The sequence below is a fragment of the Electrophorus electricus genome, chromosome 6 (assembly GCF_013358815.1).
Source record: "Electrophorus electricus isolate fEleEle1 chromosome 6, fEleEle1.pri, whole genome shotgun sequence".
In the NCBI taxonomy this organism is placed as follows: domain Eukaryota; kingdom Metazoa; phylum Chordata; class Actinopteri; order Gymnotiformes; family Gymnotidae; genus Electrophorus; species Electrophorus electricus.
In genome coordinates, this window is record NC_049540.1 from 16,859,534 (window position 1) to 16,881,497 (window position 21,964).

General features: G+C 37.1%; 1 protein-coding gene across 1 annotated transcript in view; it reads left to right on the forward strand.

Moving 5' to 3' along the window:
- Positions 1-14,847, forward strand: part of rad50 (RAD50 homolog, double strand break repair protein) — a 32,842-nt gene extending 17,995 nt beyond the window's left edge. The window contains exons 15-26 of the mRNA XM_035527416.1: positions 1,675-1,864; positions 2,424-2,550; positions 3,019-3,212; positions 3,472-3,582; positions 4,307-4,399; positions 4,489-4,602; positions 4,710-4,837; positions 5,704-5,928; positions 11,646-11,731; positions 12,361-12,503; positions 12,713-12,846; positions 13,344-14,847. Of these exons, the coding sequence (XP_035383309.1) occupies positions 1,675-1,864; positions 2,424-2,550; positions 3,019-3,212; positions 3,472-3,582; positions 4,307-4,399; positions 4,489-4,602; positions 4,710-4,837; positions 5,704-5,928; positions 11,646-11,731; positions 12,361-12,503; positions 12,713-12,846; positions 13,344-13,530 (1,732 nt within the window). The 3' untranslated portion in view covers positions 13,531-14,847. The remainder of the gene's footprint in view (positions 1-1,674; positions 1,865-2,423; positions 2,551-3,018; positions 3,213-3,471; positions 3,583-4,306; positions 4,400-4,488; positions 4,603-4,709; positions 4,838-5,703; positions 5,929-11,645; positions 11,732-12,360; positions 12,504-12,712; positions 12,847-13,343) is intronic.
- Positions 14,848-21,964: the final 7,117 nt, after the last annotated feature.

The following is a 21,964-nucleotide window of genomic DNA, read 5'->3' on the forward strand; positions in this document are numbered from 1 at the left end:
AAACCTTTTTTTTTTTCTTTTTTTTTTTCAGGAAGCAAAATCCTTGTTGACCAGTGTAATGCATAAGTATCTGAAATGAACCCATAGATGGATGAGGGGAAAAATATTTTATTCATCAGCTCCTATAAATTTCATAAAAGATTTTGCTGGATTATATTAGCCAGTTAGTGCTTTCACTTAATGTCAAGCATATTCATTCTAGCCTAAATGGGGAAAAAAAGGAAGAAGGGAGCAAGACATCAGCAAAACCTTTATGCGGTGTGCCTGTTGGCTAGCCTGGCTATGCTACAAAACTGGTGCATGACTTCAGCTGATTGGCTTACCAGGTCACATAATAAAGGCTGGTTAAAGTTGTTGGTGCTTGCAAGTCACCTGTAAAGGTGGAAAAAAAATCACTTCTATTTTGTGGCAGCTCCTGAAGCCATGGGTTTTGCCCTACAATACTATTTGTCAAACTGACAAATGACACTGTCAATACATCCTGTTGAGGCTCAAAAGTTAGGTCAACATTTGTAGAACACCGTATATGTGACAGTGGTCAAAGTAGCAAAATATTCTAAGGCATCATGTATCTGGTCATTACAACCCAATAAATTCAAAGTAAGGGACAATTATCGGCAGTTTTAAAAGAAAACGTGTACAAACCGTATATAAAAAATTACCATATAAGAATATCCAATACAATATTCGAAGGCATTTCAAACACTAGTGTGTTAAGTGGTATAAAAGGTACTCAGTAATTATACTTAAGTAAAAGTTAAAAAAAATAGACCTATTGTATCAAAATTTAGTGATACAAAAATGTTCTTGAATCAAGCAGAGTATAAGCGCTTTCAAAAATAGTCAAATACAAAAAGTAAAAGTACATTGTTATACTAATGTGAATGTACATGTTCTGGTGTGAAATGAGTGCGCAATAGATTTTTTATTTCCCCCCACCCCCCGTTTATTTTACTTTTCAACATTTTTGGCAGTTGAACTTCACTGCAAAACACTCCAGAAAGGGCCATACAGAACATGATGGTTCCAAAATAATACCATAATTCACCATTGGGATGGTGTTTGTGGAGGAGTGGGCAGTATTCAGTTTGTGCCACGCAAAGTGTTTTGAAACCTCAACTTTATTCTTCGTTTAAACTGTCGTTCTTCTAAATAATCAGATTAACCACTATAAAATGAAACAATTAAAATTTTGCTTTTTGTATTTTGTTCACAATCCCACAAAGTTCTACTTCCTGGCCCATGGTGACTTGAACCCGTATTGCTACGGTTCAGCTCGACCTAATCAAAAAATAGGTTTGGAGTAACTGGTGCAGTTGTGCTGGGCTTCATCACTGAATGTCATTTGCCATGGTGTTGTGAACGGGTCTCTGTGCAGTTGTATGAGTTTGCGAAAGGGCAGAGCAGACAGTCTTACAGCTGTCAGTATGTGAATGTTTCACTAATTTCTGTAGGGGTTTTTGTTTGTTTGTTTGTTTGTCTTTAATGGCTTGAAAGTGGTCATTCATAATCACCTTGCCCAGCATGTTTATACAGACCCTTCTTTTGCTCATCATGGCGATGAGTGGTTTTGTTTGGAGTCATTGTCTCAACCGCATGCACATCGACCCATGTCTCTTTTTGTTCACAAGATATTCCTGGGTTTGATCTTTTGTATGTTTCCCTTATACACAGGCAGTCTATAGCAGAGCTCCAGGAGAAGGATCTGCCAGAGATGAGGAATAAACTGCAGACTGTGAACCGCGAGATCGAGAAGCTGAAGAGGGACATAGAGGAGCAGGAAACTCTGCTGTCCATGCTCATGTCTGAGGAGGACACAGCCAAAGCATGCCTACAGGACATTTCCCTCATGGACCGCTACCAGGTCTAAATCCTAGTTCTAAATTATTTCAACAGTTCTTTGTATTCTTAAATGCAGTATAGGTCTTTATGGTCTTACTTTTTAAACACTATAGTGTTAAAGATTTAAAATGTACATTTGACTTTTTTGCTTGTACTGTAATTGGAAATATCAACTTTGAATCAAAGTAAAGCCCAAATTATGCATTGCTAAATGTAGTCAATGAAAAATTATCCTAAAGGAGTTCCATTCTCTAAACTCCTACCTTTTAAAGGTTTTTAAAATTTTCTTTGGTGATTGTGTTTGAGCAGTTAAATCTTTAATAGGAAGAGTTTTTGAAAAGCTTGCAGTGTGCAGTTTTGAATAAGTACTTGGGCTGGGCCAATGTGAAACTCTTGATTTGGTACCGGATATTTGACATCTTATTCTGTTTATAATTACAGTTGCCTCAGTGAGTCCATTTAAAGACCATTGCAGCCCTCATACTAACGTCAGCCTTATTGATGTTTTCATGCTTGCAACTATTGCAAATAATCCTGTGTTCATACTGTAATTGAAAGGTCCTTGTATTGTACTGTTGCAGCTAGACCTTAAGGACGTGGAGAGGAAGATAGCACAGCATGCAGCTAAGCTTCAGGGAATGGACCTGAGCCGCACTATGCAGCATATCAGCCACGAGAAACAGGAGACCCAGCATCGCCTGGATACCAGTATGAGCACTGTACCTTTTAACATCCAGTACAACAGCCCCCAGCATGAACACATCACAGCAGACTGTACTTCCTGAGTGGCTATATAGGTCATTAAGTAAATATGAGTCGCCAATTCATGTAACGTTTTTTGCACAGTTGTGGAGGTTGGAACTATTTCCAAAAACAAGCAGTATACTTCCAAACAGATGAAAAATTAAATATTAATAATAATAATAATATTTAATAATAAATAATTAAAATTAAAATGGCAAACTTTGAACTAAATGTAATTTAGGTTGAATAAAGGTTTCATTAGTTAATGCACTTGAAATCTGAAGATGAGCTTTGACTTTCATGTGTAATGAGTCTTTGTCCAGATGGTAATTTGTACCCTTTCCATACTGATGATGCTGTGTATTAATTATCAGCGAGCGCTCCCACAGCATGCAGCTCTCCGTCACTTGCCCTGCTCTTCTCCATCCACAGCCTGCAGTAAGATGGAGCTAAAGCGCAAGATGATCCAAGATCAGCAGGAGCAGATCCAGACCCTGAAAAGCAGCGTGAATGAGATCTGTGCCGAGAAGCTCCACATCTCAAGCGACATGCAGAAGCAGCAGCAGCTGGAGGAGCAGTGCGTGGAACTCACCACTGAGATCCAGGCACTGCACAGGGAGATACAGGTAATGCCATCTTAGCGTTTTTCCCCACGGTTATTTCACCTCAAAGATCACTTCAAAACATCTGGCTGAATTCTCAAACACGCAGTATGCTTCCCTAAAGTGCATAGTTAAAATCAATTTTTAGCATTCAGTTTTGTTTTTTTTTCTTTGTTCATCCTTTCACCCAAATCCTTGTTTTTTGCTGCTTTTTTTTCAATGGAACATGTTAGAATTAAACTGTTAATCCATGAATGATCAATTATTCTTTGTGATCTTTTAGGAAGCAAAGGAGCAGGTCTCTCCGTTGGCTGCCACTTTGGAGAAGTTGCAGCAGGAAAAGCAGGAATTGATTGAGCGCAGGAGGCAGAAACAAGAAGAAGGCCAGGAGAAGGTATGCAGCTCATTGACATCATCTCATCTCTTTAGAATAAATATTCTGTTCGCTATGATCATGTTTGCCATGTCTATTTGTCCTTGTTGTAACTAGAGTATACAATGTCACGGCTCCAGTTTACTGAGTTTATGAATGATTTCAAAGTGACTTATTAATTATCTGATATTTAGGAGTCTTAATCAATGTCTTAGCAGTAATTATTAAGCAGTTATAACACAAAATGGCAACAATGACTGACTTGTTTCTTGCCAAATAGTGACCCCATATTTATTTATACTATTAAACCACAGATCTTGCTGATTACTTATCTTGCTGTGTCTTCTCAATGAGTCAGCATTATACTGGTCAGCTTCATCAGATATTTTATAAGCTGTAACAATGTAACTGCCCACATATTGTCTTATTAGAAATTATTTGACTACGTTCAAATTAAATGACAACTCACGTTCTTCCAAGTGTATATTTGTGTTGTAACTGCTTATTGATTTTTAGTTGCTTATGACTTACTACTTAACCATTTAATAAATCAATTTTAAATATTTCCTAAATGTACTGAGTCTCCATTCTGTAGGTTTTCTTCCACTGAAATGGATCTGTCCTGTTTATATGCAAACATTTCTTGGACTCAGTCATTTGTATTCTGTGTCTATCTACAAGAATCTTGTCAGTAATGATTGATTGATTGTTCCTATATGAAGACATTTTGTTGATCCTATTGTAGGTTAATGCAATTAAAGAGAGATTTAAAAACTTGTGTGTTCTCGAAAGAGAAATTAAGAAGTACATCGAGGAAGGAAAAGATAACTACAAAGAGGTATGTAAAATCAGATGACACTTTCTTTTATCTATGTCTTTTTTTCTGATTTACATTTTTTCATTAATTTATCATTTTTCTTTACTCAGCAAAAAGAGGCAGAACTTCAAGAGACAAATACCCAGCTGCTTGAGGCTGAAAAGCAACGAGAAAAGATCAACAAAGACATGGGCAATATCCGACAAGACATAGACACTCAGAAGGTGTGAACCCATCTCTCATGCAAAACGAAGTCACGAAGATTCCACTGCCTATATTTTATATACAGCTGCAAATGTGATTTTTGCTTTCTTTTCTGTCTCCCCCTTAGGTACAAGAACGATGGCTTCAAGATAACCTGACACTGAGAAAGCGTGTAGAGGAGCTGAAGGAGGTGTCCAAGAGAAGGGAGGTGCTGCTGAAGGAGATGGGCAACATGAAGGTCTTGGAGTTGCGCAAGTATGCAGTTCATATTGTTACCAATAATTATTTAGCTGTGTTATACTAATTTGACTATTATACTAATCTCTGCAAAATTGTGTACACATTATAGGCCTATAAATCGTAAACTTTTAACAGCGATTTTTCCCTTTTTTTTTTAATTTTTTTATTTATTTTTATTATTTTTGCACTTTTGCAGTGCAGTGCAAATCAAACACACTAAACTTCTTTCTTGTGTATTTAAGCAGTTGTAATTTCAGGCAAAACAAGTATGTGAGTAGCAAAAGTACACAATCTTGTATCAGAATCTCAAAAGGTGACAACTGTTCTACCCGATTCTTCCCATTGGTGTTAACCAGAACAGCTTATTGGTAACCAGAGCAGCTATTATGGCATTATAGACTGTGTGTGTAACTCCCTTTTTGGAGTGAGCTGTTTAAAAATGAGAAATTAAGTAGATTTAAAATGTTTAAATGGACATTTAGGCAATATCATATGAGAGAGAGTGCCGTCATACTAAATCATCCTGGCTGTGATTCGGTTGAAGAGCCAATGAAATAAGAGTCTGATGATATTTGCTTTGGTAGTATGTGTGATTCCAATGAGTTGGAAACCATTTCACTGTGAGTTATACTGGGTATGACTATGTATGTGACAAATAAACCAAACATGAAACTTGAGTTAACAGCAAATTTTGTTACAATCTAAGATGATCATAATGTAATTAACAGTTAATAGAACGCACATGTAAAGAGGATTGATACCTGTATAATTTAAAATCTCGGTGCTGTTGTACTCTGATTCAGCACTCAAGGAATGGCTCTCATCTGATCAAATTACTTGGTTGGAACTGTTGTATAACATACAATATTCTCATTGACCAGTGAGCGGCGGGAGTTAGAGCGGAAAGTGGAGGATCTGAAGAAGAATCGCAGTGTGGCTTTAGGCCGCCAGAAGGGCTTTGAGGAGGAGATCCTGCGCTTCCGCAAGGAACTACGTGAGGACCAGTACTGCCAGGCTGAGGAGAGATACCGGGACAAGATGATAGTCATGAGGACCACCGAACTGGCCAATAAGGACCTGGACATCTACTACAAGGCCTTAGACCAGTAAGTGTGTTATGATTTGTCAGGGAGTGTTTGCTGTCCTAGTGGAGGAATTTTCACTCATTAAATTCACTCCAATTGACTGACACTGTTGAAACAAAGAGAGAAAACAAAATGCAGAGACGTAGACTAATCCAGTTTACAGTTGTTATAAACCATATTATCAAAATGGAAGGCATTGTGCCCATTCAAATGATCTCTGATGTTTTTTGGAGGGGGTGGGGGCTGTGTGTGTGTGTATGTCTAAAAAAACAGGTGAGGTGTGTGTGTGTGTGTGTGTGTGTGTGTGTGTGTGTGTGTGTGTGTGTGTGTGTGTGTGTGTGTGTGTGTGTGTGTGTGTGTGTGTGTGTGTGTGTATATCTAAAAAAAACAGGTGAGGTGTGTGTGTGTGTGTGTGTGTGTGTAAAAAAAACAGGTGAGGTGTGTGTATGTGTATCTGAAGAATTGGTAACTGCAATGTATTCTAGTAAGAGATGTAGAAATATTCAAAATTGTAGTAAAGTACACACCTTTTATGATGGAGATCCTTCAAGCAAAAGTGCTTCTGAAGTTTTAGAAGCTGACTTTCTAACATAAAAAAAGTCTGTTTAAATTATGTTCATTCCATAGCCTCCTAAAGTTCAGAGAGTATAGATCGTTTCTTTTTCTTTGAGTTTCCTATTTGATATTTTTAGCTTTTGTTTCTGATCTCTTTAGGCCCAGTATTGTATTTTTATTACTATTGGCAGTAGTAATATAGAATGCAGTACTTTTAGATAGCTGGGTTTACATGGAGCCAAATATTCTGATTATAATCATTTTAAAAGCCCAAACTGAATAAAAGCATTAGAAGCATTTCATTCAGCATAAAAATGCTCAAACTGATTTTGAAATTTTAATCTGTGTAGTTTTGAACTGATCAAAACGTAAATTGTATGATATACAGATCTCAAAATGGTGCCTTCCAAGATCACCTGGACCTCGGAGAGATTGGCTATGTTCAAATTGACCAGCATAATGGTCCCCATAGTAGTATGCAATTTAATATCCAGTATGCGGCAAACGCAAACCATACTATGGAATTGTGAATGTATGAAGGTTTCGCCCACTTGTGAAAGAATTTCACACTGTTGCATAATAGGATGCAGTACACTGAGATGATGACTCTGGTTGTGTTGTGGAATATTTGAACATATAAACAATAGTACTATCATAGCCTGTGTTGACAGGCTTCACTACCCATGTCCTTCCCTATGTCTGAGTTTTATGGCAGATTCGTCACCATTTGCGCACTATCACCACTTGTACTATACAGTCGTTTAGCCCAGTCTAGCTCTGAGTGCCTGTCACATAGTTGTTCCAATTAAATGCGTCGGGTCATGTAAACATCAGACCATATTAGATCACATCCCATGTAAACAATTGACCAGAAATCTTCAGTCAGAATTATTTCAGTCAGGACACCCAAGTAAGCATGTAAATGCAGCTAATGTCTGCATGGGTTTGTTGAACATGCTATCATGTTCTACAAACCCTTTGAAGCAAACGGCGCATAAGTGAAATCTGCCAAGAGTTTTGAACAGTATCTAGGTCCATCCAAACCATGCAAAGATCCCCTGTAGACAATGTGTCTTTAAACCGAGTGTCTATCTTCTGTCTCAGTCCCTCTGCTTTTGTTTGAACATTTTCACAAATGGAACAAAATGTTTTGTATAACTGGTACTCACAGACTGTGCTGTGAACATATTTTTTTACAGTAAAGAGTTTTAATTATTTAAGGTTTTACAAATGGATGCAAGAAATCCCAAAATAATGTAGGTCCAAATTAAAGGACAAATATACTAAGACAGAATAGAATCTCCCTTCATTACAAACTATAGAGAATACAATGGAGAATAGATTTGGTTATTCATCATAAGGGTGTGTGTGTGTGTGTGTGTGTGTGTGTGTGTGTGTGTGTGTGTGTGTGTGTGTGTGTGTGTGTGTGTGTGTGTGTGTGTGTGTGTGCGCACGTGTGTGTGTGCGTGTCCAAGTTGTAAGTGACTCATACATGAAAGGATGTAACTGTATTCTACCGCTACTGTCAGCTGATCACAGTTTGGTTTTTGCGTTGGAGATAAGGAGAATGGGATATTCCAACATTTTAACTCAGCAGTTAAAACTGAGTACATTTAAAATGTAAGACAGTATATTCATTGAGATTCTTCTTCAGACTTAAAAGTGTATTGCAGGATCTATCTCACCACCACCTTAGTGCAAATATTAATTACTTTTTGTGAACCCAGCGCAAATGGTGCTTTGCGGCAGGAAATGGGCATGTACATTATGCAACCCAGAACTGACTGACTGGCTGTTGTCGTCCTGTTTATTTGTGCTGTGTGATACATTGTTACATCTATATTTATCGAGTAAAAATGTCAAAAGTTTATCGTTATCAACAAATTTTATTTCAGTCCTGTTTCAAGATTGTTTTATCACCCGGTACTAAGTATAACACACTATGTACACAACAGCAAGCATATGGGGCATAAGTGACAATCAAAAAATGGTGTGGCAAAGCCAGGGTCAGAATACCGGAGGTCTTGCCCAAACACAAATTACACAACAAAATACACAATACCAAAAATTAGTCTTTCCAGAACCAAGCACAATCACAAAATACATGAATTTACAAAGTCACAATTCAGTCACAAATCAGCAAAGTAAGAAGCAATTCCATCCTCTCGTTTTCTCACTCAGCTAAGATGTATATAGTGTTATGAGATGGGGCATTTACATTTACAGCATTTGGCAGATGCTCTGGATAAGAGCAGCTTTGTCATTTACTCATAGAATGCATCCTAGCCAATATATACAGGGATCAATGCTGATACCTAGAAGTGCAAAACACAATTAAGCTCTATAACAGGCAACAGTCTGTTATATTGTGCAATACACAATACCCTAATGCCGAGCCATACTTGAAGTTCAAAGTACATGAGCTACAGATCAGGCTTTGACCATTGACCTCATGCATGCAGGGGCTGGTCCATTTTTGGCTTTGTAGGCAAGTATCAAGGTTTTAAATTTGATGCGAGCAGCTACTGGAAGCCAATGAAGGGAGTGCAGCAGTGGAGATCAGCAAGTAACAGGAACCAATAGGAGCAAATTGCACTGCAATCAGGGAGGACCGTCAGCACCCAGTGCACCACACGGATGTAGACATTTGATCCGGGAATGAGGAGACACAACCTGAAACACAGAGGACATACGAACAGAAAACGACCCACCTGAGGTTGTAACAGAGCTATAAAGGCACCTCGGTTTGCAACTCTTACTCAAAGACAAAATTAGCAAAGTACTAATTCATGGTTATTCATCCCGATCAATACAAATCAATACAAAATTTAAAATGAAAGACCCATTGACCTAAAGTTTACTTCAAATGGTAGCAAATTTTGATCCCTGTACTTGTACAACTTTTGAGATTTGCAGTGTTGATGAATTTTTCCACCTTTATTGTCATCGCTTCAAATTTGCCAGTACTCCATGATCACTTTGCTTTACTGCCAAATTAAGTAAGGGCCATAATATGGATATCTCTTATGCCAACCAACCACAGCTCTGTTGGACCTCTGTTGTACTCGGGTCACCTCCTGCTGTTGAATTCGTACAGTTCCTCGGTCTGATTCCAAGTTAGGACAGGTCGCATCAAAAACGGGTCATATGAAAGCTTTGTTCTGAGTCAGACTTTACTCGGCGTGAAAACCACCTTAGTGTCATAGGTCCTAAACCAGAAGCCTTCTGTCAGTCTTTTTGAGACTTCACTTTCATCTCTCTTTCAGTACTTAAATGTATATTTCTACATAAGTGAAAACAGTTCCTTATAATCAACCATTAAACCCATATTGCTTATTTAAAGCCAAAGTAATAAGATTCTTAAAAATCAGATCAGCCTTTCCTGATTCCTACATTAATGTATGTACATTGTAGATTCATGGTACAACCATAATAATCAAGTAAATCTTAATAAACTCAAAGCTCATTTTATTTCAACATTGCACAAAGGAAGTCCAAGGTCGGTTTAAATTTTGGCTAGATAACAATCTAGCTCCTTTGCAGAAGTTACGTCAGCATGCTTTGGGGGTTTTTTTTTAGATCTGGTGTCATTATTAATCCAAAAAAGCTATTTGCTTTCTTGTCATTATTGTGTGGCTATACAGATACCACATTATTCCTAAACAGTAAATGGGTTGATAAACCCAACATCTTTGTTCCAAGGACAATGTAGATTAAGGATCTGGTACCTGCTTATTCTATGGTCTTTTTTGGTGTGTTTTTAGGTGTTTTTGTTACGATTTATTGTCAAGCTGTCTAGTGCTTAAAACGGAGCATTTCTTGTCCATCTTCTAGAGACATCACCTTTTGGCTTATTTCTAACTTACATTTAAGTGGCAGGCATAGAAATGTAGAAATACAAAGGTTGTTGTCAGAGCCATCTCTGACTCTGGATCAGCTATGGATGAGCATGCTGACTAATTGCAACTGTCATTACGTTTTCTATGAGTTGTCTGATTATTCAGTGGTTATTCAGTAAAGCATAAGTTTCCACAATGCTCTGACTACATGATGGAAACGTGCAGTCTTGATTAACACTGTCAGTGGCCCCATTATTGTCATATTCAGTAACATTGGAATCTAATACTGGAGTTGGTCTCTTTAAATTTGACTTGACAAATAACCGTACAACTCAATTATATAGTGCTTTTTACATCATAAGTTGTCACAAAGCAGCTTTAAAAATATATGGTTCAGTGGTTAAGGTACTCGACTAGGCCCTTAACCCTCAATTGCTCAAAATGTATTCAGTCATAATTGTAAGTCGGTTTGGATAAAAGCATACATTTAAAACTCGAATGAGAGAGCAGTTGACAGTGGCAAGGAAAAACTCCCTGGGTGGAATTGAGGAATAAACCTTGGGAGGACCAATACTCAAGGGGGAACACATTCACCTTGGGCATCCCAGCTAATAAACAGTCCATGCTTTATTACATTATGTTTAGTTCAAGTTGCCACCTCAGTATAGATGTTGGGTTCTCATTTACTCTGGTGTGTCTAGGGTGGGCGAGCTTTGTCTGCATCTACTGGAGTAGATGTGATGACTGGATGGAAATGACGTTTGTTCAGCTATACAATGAGTTCCTTCGAATACTGTATGGCCAGACATTTAATGTTTTATACACCAACAAGAGTAAAGTCAATTTAAATTGGGGCCAGTGCAGATCTGAAAGTTGTTTTAGATATTTCCATCACTTAATAATTGAAAGAATGTTTTTGCACACCACCACAGGAAGTCTGAAAGCTTGGTTACCTATTCAGTTTGCATGGTTATGTTGCTCATTTAGTCAGCATTCTTATCAGCCAAAAACAGTTCTCATAAAGATAGCATCACCATTCTCTGCATCATACAGATACAAAAATTGGACCCTAGCTTTTGCTACCATGCACCATAATATTTAGAAATAGTAAAGCTAAAGTATCGTCACCCTCTTGTTTCTCTTTTGCATTCTCTCTGTCATGCATGCTTTTGGGTTTTATGGTTGGCTCCGATTTGTCAGTATACTAAGAGAGCTTATTTTATAGATATGTGGCAGTAAACACTTGGTAAATATCTTTTAATTGAGGAAAACCTGTGTATGAAACTCAGTGGAGAACTGTGCATATGTAGGTCTCCTGAAGGCCTGGGTGTCTGTTTTTTTCAGAACCATCATGAAATTTCACAGTATGAAGATGGAGGAGATTAACAAAATTGTTCGGGATCTGTGGAGAAGTACATATCGTGGACAAGGTCATTTCCTAAAGAAACATACACAATCTTCCCCACACACACCCCTTTTGTATGTACACATGGAAGCTGTTCAGTTAGTCTATAGCACATCTGCTGGCTTTCAAAGTTTATCCATCCTCTAGCTTCATCATTGGTTTAATTTAGTTCCTTATTACACGACCACTGTTGGTTGGATGATATTAGGTCAACGAATGGTCTTAATCCTCTAATATGCTATACACACTATATTGGCTCAGTATTCACAAGCAGGCCCTTTGTGTGTTAGTGTTGCTGCTTTTGTTTAGAATGGCTCACAGTCAAGATATGCCATCATCGGTGGTCCTGTGATTAGAAACTCACCAGTACAGAACAGGTTAGAAGGCAACAGATGGTCTAGTATGTCATTTTACACTTAAAATGTAAAATGGACCTGTAAGATGGGGTTCCCTTTTAAAAATAGTGGTGAGAATATGTTGGCAACACTGAATTCTGCGTCAAGCATATGCAGTCTTTTTTTTGTGTCTTAATGAATGTGTGGCTGAAAACATTAAACTCCAAGTGTGTTTGTTTTTGGGGTTTTTTCCCCTTTCAAAGCTACATGAAGCAAATTACCAGAGTAGAACAGTTAAAACATTCATGCCTTTTCTCAGATATTGAGTATGTGGAGATCCGTTCTGATGTGGACGAGAATGCCTCAGCTGGGATGAAGAGAAGAACCTACAACTACAGGGTGGTGATGGTCAAAGGAGACACCGCTTTAGATATGCGGGGCCGTTGTAGTGCTGGGCAAAAGGTGTGCTCTTTTTCAACGGACACTGAAATAGTATTCCATTTACATATTCCATTTGCCCTTGTTACGTTGACCATAAAAGAATCTTGTTGAAATCTATGAACAATATGTCCGATTGCTTTTAAAGAGCATACCATAAAAGAGCCTAGCTTTTCACTCTTATCCACAAAACCATTAATGTCACTGTTAACGGGGGGCATGTCTATCCTCAGGTCCTGGCATCCCTCATTATCCGACTGGCTTTAGCTGAGACTTTCTGTCTGAACTGCGGCATCCTAGCCCTGGATGAGCCCACCACCAATCTGGACAGAGAGAATATTGAGTCCCTGGCACATGCCTTAGTGGAGTAAGTCTGCATCATAGCTTTACTTCTGTTGCTTTTCGTGTGATGTGATTGATGTGGGCTAAAACCTTGGCTGATTTTTTTACTGCTCTTAAAAAATAAGAAGAATAACTTTTTTTTTCTTCATGACTCCAACCTTTAAGTTTTTTGTTTTTGTTGCAACTCCTATGAGTATTTTATGAAAGCAATCTTAAGACACCTGTCAACCTGAAGCCATGTTTCAGGGAGAGAGGTGTATGGTGCAAACAGCATGGAGGGTTTTTACTCAACTTTAATAGTAAATAGAGCAGCTGAACATTACTACGAATTTAAAGAACTGCAAGGTAGAAACAAGCATTTGGAATTCAGCCACAGGCAAGAAGATATGTTTGCCATTAAATTAGGTGACATTACAATTCAACTTCCAGCCTTTGAGACCTATATCTCCAGCAGGCTCCAGTGCATGTTATCATGCCTGTGACGTGTGAACCAAGTCTTTTCTATTTTTGCTTTTGTGGCAGAATCATCAAGAGTCGTTCTCGCCAGCGTAACTTCCAGCTGCTTATCATTACCCACGATGAGGACTTTGTGGAGCTCCTGGGCCGCTCCAACTACGTGGAGCACTTTTACAGGATCAAGAAGAACCAGGAGCAGTGCTCTGAGATCACCAAGTGCAGCATCTCTAGTCTGCACACCTTTCTGCACTGAGACCTACCCTGGAAGTATGGCCTGCTTATGAGAACCTTATAGAGAAGGTTCCATGAATGAGAAGCATGCGTGGACATTTGCAATACAGGTGTAAGCAAGTTGCTGTACTATAATACTAAATAATATAATACAGACATGAACGTTTCATTTTAGCTTTGAAAAATAGCAAGATGTGACTGGAATTCCTGTAACTTTTTCGCCATTTTTAAACTACAAATTACTAGGTTAATATTAATAAAAGTCTGGCAGCATACCTGATCAAACCAGCCATATGAATCCGAATTTTTTATGGGCTTCTTCAGCTCTTCTACCTGATGCTAACAACTGTGTATTACTGTGTATTACATTCATGACCCCAATGTCAATGGAAAGAAGTTGGAGGGCACATTCCTTTTGTTCTAAATTGTTTGTTACTGGTATGAATCCAGTCAGATTACATTTATTTGTTTCTTTTTTTTTCCCCCACCACATTTATGCACAAGTGTGAAACATGGTTCATATGGTTTGAATATATGCACTGCGAAACTACAGGCTCAGTTGCTATTATGTCTTCTTTGTACCAAACACTGGTACTTTGATTGAATCTCAGAGAAAATAAGGCAAATCTATTCACTCTGACGGAGTCCGTGTAGTCCATTTGGGAATTTGTTTGTATGCACCAACTTTTGTACCTCTGCCATTTTGCATTTGTTGATGTGTTGTAAAGATTTTTTTACCTTGACAAACTCGTATGGGGTTTTGTACCAGGTTTATTATGATTCAGATCTGACAATATTATAGGGTGCACTGCAGCATTCAAGATGGTAAATTCCTTTCTTTAATTCACAACTCTGTAGACATGACATATGTAGACATCAGAGTTATTTGTCTAAATCTGAAGAAGGAGCTCTGAATTCTCAAAACCAAACATGGTAATCAGCACCCACTGCAGAGGTTCATGTCTGAAAGCATTATAATCTTTCTTGGCAAATTGTCATTTGTCACTCTGAATTCCGCTGTTCAGAGAACTTGAAGCATCACCAAATCAACCACATCTTCATCAAGATTACCATGACGGGTTCACGAATGCTTACAGTGCAAAATAGCTTTACTGGGAAAAAAAATGCTGGTTTACGTTCAGGTTTCATGTGCGTGTATGCATATATATACATGCACTGCAAGTGTTAGGATGTCAGAAGAATCGAGTTCAGCCTCAACAAAGCAAGATGAAGTGTGTGATTGTGTTACTTGTTGCTACTGCCTGTGTCCATGGTATGCTTCACAAAGAAAACTTAAAAGAAATAAAGGTGCAGGTAGAACATCTCTTGAAAAATCTAACTGCGGTAAGACATTTTGACTTTTACTGAGCTGGGAGGTTGAACTTGATGGAAATTAATTTTAGTTTTAAAGTTAACTTTAGAATTTTTTTCATTTAGGAGCAGTTAGATTCTGTATTTGTGGCAGACCTTAAAAAACAAGGAGCTCTCGATTGCAAGGTGAGACACACTACATGACAAGTCTACTACATATTGTATTTGACGGGTTTTTGTTGGGTGTTTGTTTTTACCATCTGATTTAGCAAATCAAAGTTCTGTTTTTGTTCATCCATTTTCCTGAACTTTGAGTACTTCTTAAGCACATGTGAAGTGTGCAGTTGTATGAATGTTTCTGGTTGTTTAAAATTGTTTGAACTTTAGCTAGAGAATTATTCTAGGTCACAGTTGATTGGATTCTTTTTCTAATCCTTTTCAATGTTCTTTTAGCCTGGGTTTTTCTGCCAGTGTAAGAAAATCCTGTCTGGAGAGAAGTTTCAGCATCCTGATTTTCAAAATATTGACAGGCTTAAACGAGTGTTAAGTAAATTGGTCAATTCATCCAACAAATCCACTCATCAAGCTCAACATATGGTATGTTTTACTCTCAGAATTTAATGTCTGGCCAGTCACATTTCCCTACTGAAAATTGAGTATTTTAGTTTTGTGATTATGGACACATCTTTAAATGATTTTGTGTCCTTGTGTGTGATTGTTATTTTAATATGGATTTATGACTCAATATAAGATGTTACTTTCTTTAAGGAAAACTGCTCCTTCAAAACAACTGGGGATCTAATCACTCTACATTTGTTCCTGACTGACCTGAAGAAGTGTACCCAGAAAGTAACTGCCACCAATGGATTTCAGCACAGCTAAACAGAGTTCTGCAGTACATCTGAACAGAGCTGCTTTCTCAGCAGTGGTTTTTAATTTATAGAAAGATGTATTTATATTCACTTGCATTTTTTTAAGGTTTTTTTTTATTATTGTTTTTTTTACTTGGCCAAACTGAAAAAACTTTGCATTGTTAAAAACAGTATGTTTTCATATGAAATTGTAATGCCAACTATTTTAGTGGTTTTAAGTCAAGCATTTTAGCCACTGCTGATGTTTTATTAATTATACATAATATAACCATCACAAACTCAGTGCTTATGATTCAGGTTATAAATATGCAATCACTTTAAAAATCCATTGTTCCAGGAGGCTTTCATTGTTGCTAAATAACAGCTCTATTGTCTGATCTAATGTGACATTTGGAGTGGAATGTCATGGGTGTATCTTCTGACATGTAGAAACGTTATAAAGGTTTACTTACATTTTACCTTACAATTTACTTTTAATTGGTTTTTGTATTACAATTTTGGATTTAGAATTGAAATTGTGATTGCTGTTAACATAGCTGTTATGTGATGTTGACCAACATTTACAACTTGGTGTTATAAACTAGACTGAGTATTTTGGTTGTATATATGAAGGAAAAGGAATATCAATGAAGGCCAGAAAATACTAATGCTGCAAATTTATTGAATAAAAGACTTTGAAATTGAAATGGAGTTAAATCTGATTAAAGTGTACTAGACAGAGAGCAGTCTCATAGATCAGTTTCCCAAACCATAATCAGTAATGTAATGGCCATGGCGCATTGTCTGCTGTTTATTGCTAGTGCAAATCCACTGTGCTCCACTGTTTTCATAAACCTTGTGTCATAGGAAAACAAGGGTTATAACCCTAGTTATTCATTAGCTGGCACAGCTGATTAACACACTACCATTTTTATGATCTTGCAAGTTCTCTGAAGCAGTATATTTTGTATTACTCAGGGTGTTGGTCACTGGTAACACTATCAAAACCCTTAGCCACAGTTATTTTATTTGTCTCCAACACCTCAGTTTTCTGTGGCTTGTAATTTGTATTTTTGGTTTTACCATAAAATGATTTTTTTTTGTACTTTTATTCTTTTTTTTTTTCTTTTTTTTTCTTTTTTTTCTTTTTTAGTCAACAGGGCCATTGTCAGATTATATTGGAGAATCCTATTTTACATATTAACACGATATGTTTCATACCATGCCATCTTATTTCTTTCAATCAGTCTCCGAATTACTCTCTGGTTCATAAGTACTTATGATCCAGCCACATTTGCTGCCTGAAACATTCATAAATGATCCTGTTTAATGCATTGATTAATCATTATCCACTAAGGTTATGATTACTAATTAATCTGCTTTGATAAATATTTTATGACCTGTTCAAGGTAAATAAGCATTATGAATATTCATGTTTCAAGGTTGCCTTTTCTTTGTTCTACAAATGTATTTACAGACCAATGAAGTGCTACTACTAGTAAAATGTGTGTAATAACAAAAACTAGTGTTTTAGAACAATGCTGATGGGTCTAAACACATTTTGAAATTGTACGAAACTGCCTTTTCTTTCTATGAGGGGCTTAAATGGGGGATCAGGATGGAAATATCAAACCCTTGGAATTCCCTAATGAAATGCTAATGACCTAGCATAGCCCCAGGCTAAGTAGACTGGTCTTAAACTGTACTTCCACACCTATATTGTTGACTAATTTTGAAACAGTTGAAATGAAAACCACATTTAAAGACTGGAATAGCGAAGTTGTTTGTGCATCCTTTGACTTGAGGAGGCTTTGTTTTTATGAGTAATAATTAACAGGAAGTTATAAGAAAGGATGATGGCTTTTGTGGGGCAATGGGCCCCCTTACAGATATTTAGAACCATCCAGAACCAGTAATACTACTGTCAACCTAAGTTTAGCCTGATTAAAATGTGTTGCCAGAGTATATTTTTGAAAAGTCATATTTTAAAAAATGGGCTCACAACAGACTTTTTAAGTAATGTCAGTACTACTGTTGAATGCAAATAACTGGCAGTGATTTAACACGAGATCAACACTTGGGTAAACATATAAGCATTACAAAGAGGATGCTTTGCATTTTAGTTAAGTCACACTGTTGAAGGCAAATTGCTGGCAGTTGTCTGCATGACTGGTCAGTTTTTCCAATCAGGCCTAATTGACTGTAATGGCAGTCGTAACTAATTTTATTTTTAACATATTTTTAATTTTAAAAAACCCTCTGAAGAATACCTTTGCTCAAATGGGGCTGGATAGATCACGTTGCTCTATGCTGTCAGGGTGGGGACTACCCCCTGCTACCTCTTCTTCCAGCATTTCACAATATTCAAGTCAGCATACATGAGGGTTTAGTCCCTTGGCTCTCTACGGCTTCAGTGACAATGAAATGTAGAACAGTGGCCCACAGTGGGAGGCCAGGAAACCGAGGGAGGCATATAACCACCATTGCATGTATTATGCATATGCTGTCCAAGAGCCAATCATCCACACATCACGTGTTTAGACGGGCATGAGTGATTAGATGTGTCATTTCCGTTACAGATTTCTTTTGTTACTTACTCCTACTGTTCTTTAATGTCATATAGGCCTATTTATGTCCCATTTTTATTTCCTGCTATTGATTCCAGTATTTTATGCTTTCAAATGAATGATTTCTGAGACAATGTGAAGTTTATTAATGTTTTATTTGAATAATGTATTAGTAACACAAATAATATTGTCCACAATTTGAAAGAATTAAGTCTTTTGAAAAGCACATTTCTGTATCACCCATACTACATTCAGACTTTTAGTGTTATACATTTGAGCTCATTAATGTTAGGTTCATGCAGAAGATACCGATATAATACCTAAACTGGTGAGGTTCCTAGGGGCCTGATGTATAAAGGCTTAATGAATGCTTAAGAGAAACTAGTGTTCACTACTGTGAATGGAAAATACACCAATGAGCTTCTTATAAACAATTTTTCAAAGTTTACATATTGCATACTATATATTTAACGTTAGACATCTTTACACTTTTACAGTTATATTAACTCAGTCTATCTGTAAAATGAAATTTAACCACCATTACGCTAATGCTTTGTTAAACTGCAATGGTAGTGATTCTTGGCAGGATCACATCTTCATTACATACTAGAATTGAAGACCCAGCTGTAGCTGTGATGTCTTTTAATCAGTGAGACTCAATGTTGCTCAATTATTTGAATTTACATATGTGGATTATCCTACACCTGGTTTATTCTCTGGCTTTTTAATGGCTAGTCTTACTAGTATTTGCTGAATGACAAATCTACCCTTAAGATAATAATAATCGATGCTTGATGTAAGTAAAACCACTGTTTTAAACCACTTAGTTGTTTGAATGCTTAATCAATGTTATAGTAGTCTACATTATTTGAGGATACAACCGTTATAACTTATAATTAGGCTATTTCGGCCAAATCCGTTGTGATTGGTATGTTGCTTTATAAATGTATTTGAGCAGCTATTTTTACTGAATACTAAATTTGACTGCATTTTATATAGAATTGTTATATCGACAATAGATTCAAATATAAAACCTCATCTGGCTCCAATTATGATCTATTATAATTTTTATATAAAAATGAAAATATTTTAAATGTCATAAAACGATTAACCTTTTGCGCAAATAATACCAAATCCCCACTTAATAGCTAACGTTTATATGGTCTGTTTTTAAAATACAGTTTAGCCTAACTACGTTGAGACATTACTTTGAGAAAAAAAAGTCAAATCAGGGCACACCCATATTTCACCTTTCAAGGGCAGCATCGTATTTCCCGGTAACAGGATCCTTCTGGATAACTCTCATAGTTGTCGGTCTGAGGCCTCGCGGGCAAAGGCGCAAGGTTGCTCGGCGTGTGACGATGATGGGAAGGGACAGATAAAACACGCCGGCTCGCTGTGTGTCTCCGCACTGGCCACATTCTCGTGTTGCTGCCGGGCGTGCATGAATAATTGAGTCGTCGGTTTCTTCGCGTTGCCATACAGTCCCATACAGTTCGTTCAAACAGTCGGAGGGACAGAGGGAATATGGCTGCGTGTCGTTCAGGAGTCAAGGATCGCACTTGCACACGGCTTTCATCCTCATTATGTCAAGCCCACGTCTTGTCTTCCTTTGAATGTAAACAAGCAAAAGCTACTGCCAGCATGCATAGACTACTCACACATGCGCAGACACATTAGTAAAATTCTCAAAGGTTATATGAATCTCAATTTTCATTAGGTCACCTGTCTAAAGGCTTAAATACGAAAGCATCATCAAATGTTAACAAATTGCGTACATTGTGCTTCTAACTAATTTTGATCAATTATGGCATGCGGAAATACAGTAGTCTATATCTTTCAGTAAACCATGAATAATTTAGTTACGTTCATTCGCCACATGCCCCAGGTGAGCGCAGAACTTCGAGATTAGTTTTCACCATTGTATGGAAATTACATAACTGCTCAGTATAGTTATTTATATGGTGTCATTACATAAAAAATATCCTTTTACGCCTCCACATGTAACCCATTCATGTAGTTTGACGAATCTATAGCAATCCGAAAATGCAGACATATTAACATTTGAGAGTAGCCGAGGCTGTAATTGAAAACTAGTGCTTAAGAGAAATTCTTGTCCAGCAGTTAAGCAGACAAAATATGAATACCAAGTAAATTGAATGCTCTGCTTATTATTCCAATAGCCTGTGTTCGGAATACACCGTGACGTTACCCTGGACAACTTACAAAAATGTGTAACACTAAAACGACACCTAAATCTAATTCCTTATATTAAACGGCATTTGTTGTTTTCTTTCTGCTTCTCTGAGACTTTATTGTTTTGGAATTTTCTGTTAACAATTCTAGGGTGTTTCAGCACACACGCACGCATATAGGCTAGAGATGCTTAATTAAGACAAATCTAAAATTTTAACAAATAGTTAAAAGTGTGCTACTTAAGAAGTTTAAACATGTCTGTCGAGAACTACCTAACATTTAACGAATGATTAGTCTATTCACTTTATAGTACTAATATTTAAAGCCTTGATCCAGAATCACTTTTTAAGATTTATTGTTGAGGCGTATTTGGGTAACAGCAGTAGCTATAATCTTAATAACTATCTTAATATATAGATCAAACAATTGTAGCTGTTAGCAAAAAAGTGTTCAAGGCAATAAAAAAAACAAACTGCATATTTTCTTCTTACCTGAATTTGTCACTCCTATTCCATCCTACGAAGCTCCCCGACTAACAACCCTCTCTCGCAGTCCTCAGTCTGGTTTTATACCAATATACAATTAATATTGCATCGTCATTATTTAATAATTTCAAATCCGTCCGCACAAAGACGTGACAAACATATATTATTCAAAGGTGTCTGATTAAAAAGTGGACAAAGTGTTCTGGCGAGAGGAAATAAACGAGGGGTTTTTTTCGGGGGGGGGGGGGGGGGGGGCGCACTGTCCACGCGCTAACTTAATTTAATTTAATTCAGCATATATGATACCATTCATTTTTAATTAGAAAGTCGCTGTGGGGCTTATTAATAAAACAACACAAGATGCTTCAAATATGTGTGGTATTACAATGACTTTAAAATACATCGTTCTCATTGACAATGATTTTGTTCAAATATGTTAAAATGATTTGTTAAATCCAAACCATTACTGGAGAAAAAGGCTATTAGGCTATGTCCAAAATGTATCGACATATTATATAGGCCTATAGTATTTCGTGTGTTTGTTTGTCTTTGGCACAACATTAACATTAACGTCCTTGTGAGTTCTCGACGTGTTGGGTTATGATTCTCTGGTTCGTAGTAACATACGTACAATGAAGTATTCTAGTCCTATATACAAAACAAACATACTGGATTTGTAATCCAGTGGAAATTAACATGCAGAACATCAGATATAGGCCTTAAAAATTAACACGCATTCTCAGAAAAGCATAGAAAACTTGGATAATTTATTAAATAACATTCAAAATCACACACTTCGTCAAATCTAAACGTGAAGTCTGTTTACGCAAGTGATTGTAAGTGGCTAAGATCACAACAAAATGAAATAGCAGCATTCCATATTTCTCTGTTCTGTCACATATTAGTTTTACTTGCTTAGTCAGAAAAGTAGTTCGTGAGCTCTTGAGAGTCTGGGATTCGTGGAATGACGTGATCTTCATCACGTCCAGATGATTATGTAATGATATTGTAACGAATATTAAAAACATAAGCTATATTTTACAGGA